Source organism: Leptonotus elevatus, chromosome 13, assembly GCF_054856555.1.
Source record: "Leptonotus elevatus isolate MCC_2025b chromosome 13, RoL_Lele_1.0, whole genome shotgun sequence".
Classification (NCBI taxonomy): Eukaryota; Metazoa; Chordata; class Actinopteri; order Syngnathiformes; family Syngnathidae; genus Leptonotus; species Leptonotus elevatus.
In genome coordinates, this window is record NC_141251.1 from 15,591,489 (window position 1) to 15,598,734 (window position 7,246).

The window sequence follows — 7,246 nt, forward strand, 5'->3', positions numbered from 1 at the left end:
TCCATACTGCTCAACGCTTTTATCAATTTGAGACTTCTTTTTTTATGAGATCTAATGTAATTAAAATAATACCTAGTACACACATGATCTTTTTGTTTTGAAAACCACGCTCATTTCAGATATCGTATTCGAGGCCTTGTCAAAAGTCATTTTCCTGTTACCAAATATGGCAACTACCAATGAGGAAACGGAATTAAAGTAAGGCCACTTCATATTTTTCCTTTTTGTTTTTGGATTTTTTTAATATTGCATTTACTGTCATGTTTTTAAGTTGTCGATAAAATTTAAATTAAAACGAATCTTGGACAAACCCAGAACAGTGTGACCAAAAGCCCAACTCTGCTGTATCAAGGTCTGAAAAGGACTCCCAGCGGTCGCGACTGTAGCCGTGGCCGTGAACCTTCAGCTGTGTATAGACGATCTTGGGAGGCGTTAATTTGCACTCAGTCCAGCTGCATTTGGTGATCCGGGCGTGTCTGCGAAATCATATGAAATGGGTGTGGTAGGAAGAGCAACTGCGAGGCTGGCATCACCGCACTGTTAAATCACACTTTTACACGCCCACGTTGAGATTTGAAGCAGGAGTAGAAGATATTCAAGCGCAATGCACCTATAATACATTGTTCTTTTTTCTTACCTTAGCTTGGAGAAGAAGTTGGAGTTGGAGGCAACCTTCTGGTGCCCGGAGCAAAGTGATATTTACTTTGCTTGCTAACGTGGGTGAGGGAGAACTTTTTTTTCCTTTTTTTTTTTTTTACTGGCAGCATTTTAAACCTTTGTATATAAAGTTATTGCAAAATGCAATACAACTTGAAGCTCTTGTACTGTCAGAAATAAACACAATAGCTACTTTATACTGTCTTCCTTCAAGTGAAAGAATCCATTGTGCAAATGAACTGAACTAACACATTGCAATGAAAGAAATGCGTTATGCCGCTTCTCGTTGGACGATGCATGCAGTCACCACCCAGGGCAACACAAACTGTTAACACAACTACAGATGTTGTTCAAATATTCCAGAGCAATGAGCCTGGTCCAGCTGCTAAAAAGCCACTTCTTGAGCCACCTGATCATCTGCTACGTGTTCCTGGTCAGCGGTCTCATCATCAACCTGCTGCAACTATGCACTCTACCTTTGTGGCTGTTCAACAAGCAGCTGGCCCGAAAGGTCAACTGCCGATTCGCCTACCCCATCTGCAGCCGTAAGTACTGTATTGACATCATGTTGCATCTTGATTTTTATCACGCAGCCTCACAAATGTCTATCCTCTCATAGAGCTTGTAGCGGCATTGGAGTGGTGGTCTGGAACAGAATGCACCCTCTATACAGATCCAAAGTATTACCATTTGTATGGAAAGGAAAATGCAATTGTGGTTCTCAACCACACTTTTGAGATAGACTTCCTGTGTGGTTGGACCTTCTGTGAGAGATTCGGAGTTCTTGGGGTAAGAAAGTCGATTATTTCTGTAAATCCCAGTATGTGTTTACATTTTCAAACAATCACTTCTAGAACATCCATAGGAAATGGGTTGAAGTAAAATGGCTTTGATTCATGTTTGTTGTGTGCATGTCTCCTATGTTTGTTTTCATCGTTTTATACGTTGTATCTGTCGATGGTAGATTGAATGCACTATATGAAATATTTTAATTAGAGCTGTCAAACGATTACATTTTTGAAATCAGATTTATCACATCTTAGAATTCTGATCAATCATGATTAATAACTTAATTAAAAAGGCTTTTTTATCCACATTTTTTTCCCGCCAAATTTGAAAAACACCTGTTGTGTGTTCATTCTTTTGACATTTAATCTTATGATTGATTTTTTTTTTATCCACTGCACACTCTCATCCTCCTCTTTTTCTAATCAGTTAATCACTTGCATAATTAAAATAAATAAATGACCCCAGTAATTTGACATGAACAAATATTCTGAATGTCATACGCAAACATTTATTAAATGTTTGTTTACTGCTCAAACAGAACCTGCGCTACCTTTAGCCTAACCATCTGCTGTCAAGCTAAAGGATCATCTGCTATCAATATTAATAGTGTGATTAATCTGCGTTAATATATGATTAATGCGATAATTTTTGGTGATTAATCAAACTTTGACAGCACAAATTTTATTGTGTTTGCGTCCTGGGGAGGAACCAAACTGCTAAACATGTTTGGGAAACTTGCCCTAAATGTATGTTGTTTTAGGGTATCAATAGCCAGCCTAACTTTTGTTTTTCCAAATACCTTTGCAACTACCAGCTTAAAGATAAATGTTAAAAAACACTATGTGATATGTGTTCCAGTCAACAAAACCTCCGTACACTTAAATTTATCTCAACTAATTGAAGTCCGAGGTCAAAATCAGAATGCTAATATATTAGTGTGTGCGTGCGTGCGTGCGTGCGTGCGTGCGTGTGTGAACATCGTATTTAAATATCAACTCTCATTTACTTCCTCGTTTCTAGATCCTTTGTTTGTGGTGTTTTCTGTTCTCCCCAGACTCCATTTTGAATGTAGTTGAAGTTAGAATACCACATGTAAACAAACATAGCCTATAAGTTATTTTACCATCTTTTCAAAAAGTAGTCGACACACTTTGCCCTGAAGTCACCTGGTGCCCGTGAGGGGAGGTGCACTTCACTTCTTTAACGTGATCTGAATGTTTTTCAGAGTTCTAAAGTTCTTGCCAAAAAAGAGTTGGCTTACGTCCCAGTCATTGGTTGGATGTGGTACTTCCTGGAGATCGTTTTCTGCAAGAGGAAGTGGGAAGAGGACAGAAAGACGATGACTCAAAGTCTTCAGAACCTGAGGGACTACCCTGAAAACTATTGGGTATGGGTGAGAGTTGTTCCCTATCTTCATCAGTGATTAGCGCCTTGGAATAAAACTATTGATAAACAATTTTCCGGTGTTAGTTTTTGCTTTACTGTGAAGGAACTCGCTTCACACCAAAGAAGCACCAGATCAGCATGCAGGTGGCCGAGACCAAAGGTTTGCCCAAACTGAAGCATCATCTTCTACCAAGAACCAAAGGCTTCTGGGTCACTGTTCAAAACCTCAGAGGAACCGGTGAGTATCTGTCACCATCAGTTACTATATGCGGTTCCAGTCGTTTTCAAATAAGCGCACAGTTAAAACCATTAAGTGTCTCTTTTTTTTCTGCACAGTCGCAGCTGTGTACGACTCCACACTCAACTTCAGAAACAACGAAATGCCAACTCTGCTGGGAATCCTGAGCGGAAAGAAATACCATGCAGATTTATATATGAGGTACTGACTGCTTTTTGTGGCTGTGCTTTCTCATAAACATGATCATCCTGTCTGTATCTGAGAGCTGCATTCGCCCTGCTCACTTGCAGGAGAATCCCCCTGGAACTGATCCCAGAAGATGAATCGGAGTGTGCTGATTGGCTGCACAAACTCTACCAGGAGAAGGTGAGGTTCTTCCTCCTTTTTATTTGATTTTTTTTTAAATGTATAAATGTTGAAAAGGCCTGGATGATATTGTGCGAGTGAAATATGAGTTAAGCAGCAAAATCCAGCCATTTTTATCTATCTCAGGGGGATAGGGGGGACATTTTGCTACTTAATGTTGACTGAAGATGACATCAATGTTGCTTAAGTCTCAGGTAACAACCAATCACAGCTCAGCTTCACAAAACAGGTGAGCTGTGATTGGTCGTTGCCTGAGCTCTGAGCAACATTGATTTAATCTTCAGTCAACAGCAGGTGGCAAAATGGCCGCCCCATGAGATGGAAAAAAAAATGGCTGGATTTTGCTTCATAACTCATATTCCACAAATACAATATTAATCCGAATGTCATGTTTAGACCAGTGAGATCACATATAACATATTATTGTCAAGAAATGTTTAAGGTTGACTTCCACTTGAAAGAATCATGGTTGAGTTGAATATGTCACTAATTATGATCAATATTTGTATGGGTATGAAAAGGATGGTTTTCAAGAGGGCTATTTGCAGACGGGGCGGTACCCCGGCCCCATCGTGAGTTCTCCGCGTCGCCCCTGGTCATTGATCAACTGGTTGTTCTGGTCCTGCCTGCTCCTGTACCCACTGGGCCTGCTCCTCGCACAGCTCATCGTTGCGGGATCAGTGGCCACCATCTTGGCTTCGGTGGTGCTATGCACTGCAGGTTGGTTTCACTCAAAGTAAAAGCCACTGGGACATCAATCTGTTCGCAGGGTTTAATTGATCCGCCTTGCATTAAACCTGCTCCTATTTGTTCCACTGAGCGGCAGATTTGACACTTTGTAATGTAAGTTGCATTTGTTTTTATAGTCACGCTTAGTGGTGATGCCTTTCAGGCATGGACAGGTTTTTTATGTACACTGACATGCATCTGAATACAGCGGAACCTTTGAAGTCAAACAAAGGTTGAACGCCACAAATTTTAGATAAATATACAGTAAATATGACATAATATGAACTGTCAGCATATTTCCCCAAATTTGAGTGTACAACAGGACCTCAGTCAATGTTGAACAGTGGATTTCTGTTAGGGTTTTCTTCGGCTTTTTTTGGACATTACAATTTGACCAAACTTGTTCAACTTCAACAAGGTTTAAAAAAAATTAAAAAAGGAACAGGAACAAAAAACATTGAAAGTGAGGTAAGAAAGGTTACTCACTGACAAAGCAGCATAAACACTCCAGAGTCTGTGTGTATTATTTAGCGCTATCTAGTGGTGAACTAATAATTCATTAATTTTAAAGCCCTTTATTAATTTCAATAATATGCACAAAAAAGATTCTAGTACATCAACGTACATTTAAAAAATATATTATCATAGGTCTAGTAACTAGTAAGTAAGAAGGAGAACTTTGTGAACGTAGTTAGCCTCTGGTGGTGCTTGCGGCTAGTGTCTGACCCAAGCTGCTTACCTTCCACAGCTCGGGCTTGCAGGTGTCGTCACTGTGTCCCGCGATTCGGGCTTCCGCCACTTGTCTCGCTCTGTTTTGTTCTCGCTAGCTTCTACCGCTGTTTGTTGGCTGCTCTAGCAAGTTCATGCTAGCCAGTCTTGCTCGCCGCTCCCATTGCTCATTGGTACTAATTGGTGGTAGCCTTGCGAAGTGTGTTCTCTCTGAGGCGCCGCAGGCTTCAAAATCATTGCAATCTATTAAATCACCACTAGATGGCACTAAATAATACTCTGTCTCTTTAATAACAGTGGTTAGCTTCATTTGATGTTTTTTCCCCCCCACACGTAACAGCTTACATATATTTGTCCTGAGCCTTTAGCAGTGACTTAAAGTGAACTAATCCACTTCTTAATACCACTATTATCACGTCACATTTTTACAATATATTATAATATAAACACAGTTTAACAGTGTGTGGTGTTAAAGAGAGGGAGAGAGGGTGGCGTTTCATGTTTGTGATGAATATGATTACTACTAAGAACCGTCGTTATCTCTTTAACTTCAACTTATCTTTATTTATATAACGCTTTCACGACAGCTATGGGAAAGTGTTTTAAGGAGCTTGCGCTACACTGGAATTGCTGAATAAATCCTTTTACGCTTGAAACGAGCGAGACGTGCTTGACTTTAAAGGTTCCATTGTAGTTTTCATGAGAGAAGGGAAGTTCTTATAGTGAATGAAGCGCAAGTGTAAGGGCCCTTATGTGCTAAACACTGACTTCATATGTGATCAAATATTTGTGCATAGAGTAGATTCCTGAATATCTTAAGTAAATATGCTGTAGTTTACCAAGTCTTTGTTAGGTAGAATGTTATTTTTGGGTAGTATGTCTTTGTTTTGCACTCCAGTAGTAAAATATTAAATGTAAACACAAATGTTTATCTCGCAGCTTCAGTGGGAGTTCGTTGGATGATTGGCCAGACTGAGATTAACAGATCTTCAAACTATGGGAGCAAGACGACTCGTCAAAACAACAACTGAGGATGCCAAAAAACGCTTGGAGATGCGACATAGCGCAGCCGCTGCAAAACGGATGTTTAAGTTAGCTTTATGACTGCACTGTTGCTTTCTGCTGCAACAAGTGGCGATCTGCCCTACAGAACAATGTAGGCAGTGTACTCGTGTGAATGAAGTGGACAGTGTTTGGAAGAATGGCGTTCAAGTTGCTTAGAAAATTGTAGTTGTTTTTGGTGACTTTTAAAGTCAAGTCACAACAAGCTCAGCAACTACTTAATCATATGTTTAAAAAAAATAACACAGAGAGAAAATTTAATTCTGTTTGAGTAGTCACATAAATGAATTTCCAAACTTGTATATACTGTTGAACTCTACGAATGTATACATATGTGTATGCTAATTGTATTGTAAAACTTGAGTATATGTGTGACAATCAACATTTCGTCTGTGGGACCTAATTACAAATACACAAGTTTGTATTGAATTACTGCACATTTCGTGTAATGCAACCAACATTTCTTATGTACTATTTATATGAGTGAAGGTTCATAAAATGGGGCTGGCCAAAGAATGGCTCCGGTCAGTGTATTATTTTGTTTTTTCTCTTTGATCTAGGAATACTAGGATACCTTTCGCTAGGAAGCTTATAAGTAGCTACAAAGAACTATACGGTTGATGGGGAATTTCCAAATTAATTTAAGCCTTAACTGGTTAGTATGTCACAGTGTGTCATCGCAATTCAAGAATGCCTCAGCCTGAGGCCCTTGGAACAATCTGATTGGTTGCCTATTACCTTTGCTTATCTGACACTACCATGTTTACAGTAGGAAATCATTCCTTCATCTAGACAAGCCAATCTATCCGTTTTCTATAGTCTATGCCACGTCAACTTGTCCTGATTAGTTGGTTGCCAGTTTACCATAGAGCACACATTATGTGCCATTCCATTAACCAACATGTTTTTGCAATGTGTGAGGAAGCAAAAGTGTGTGTGCGTGTGCGTGTGTGTGTGACACAACACCAACACACTCACTCACACAATACAAAGAGCTCCTCTTAATAAAAAAATGTCCGGTACTTGCTGCTGAATTCATGCTTTATATGTATGAGGGGCAAATGGTAAAAACAAGTAACAATATTTAATCTTCTAACACAAGTGGTTAATCCTATTGATAGTGGTTGAAATACATTCCACTGTTATTGTAACTGAGACAATGCTCATCATGGTTATAAATACAAATGTCTAATTTATTTTATTATTTTCCCCATATACCCAAAATGATTAATTAACGTATCATCATCGATCACCATAATCCTTGTGCATGTTTTTGTTAAGTTCTCGTAC

General features: G+C 39.3%; 1 protein-coding gene across 3 annotated transcripts; it reads left to right on the top strand.

Moving 5' to 3' along the window:
- Positions 1–446: 446 nt before the first annotated feature.
- On the top strand, positions 447–6,788 carry agpat4 (1-acylglycerol-3-phosphate O-acyltransferase 4 (lysophosphatidic acid acyltransferase, delta)). Of its 3 annotated transcripts, none has more exons than XM_086093211.1 (9): positions 447–720; positions 1,001–1,202; positions 1,277–1,446; positions 2,672–2,833; positions 2,917–3,070; positions 3,169–3,271; positions 3,361–3,436; positions 3,958–4,156; positions 5,834–6,788. In XM_086093211.1, the coding sequence occupies exons 2-9, from the start codon at positions 1,001–1,003 to the stop codon at positions 5,923–5,925; spliced, it is 1,158 nt and encodes a 385-aa protein (XP_085949337.1). In that variant the 5' UTR covers positions 447–720; the 3' UTR covers positions 5,926–6,788. The 3 variants fall into 3 exon arrangements, with proteins under 3 accessions (XP_085949337.1, XP_085949339.1, XP_085949338.1); XM_086093213.1 differs by having other exon boundaries at positions 1,021–1,202; XM_086093212.1 differs by lacking the exon at positions 447–720 and having other exon boundaries at positions 963–1,202.
- The last annotated feature ends 458 nt before the right edge of the window (positions 6,789–7,246 follow it).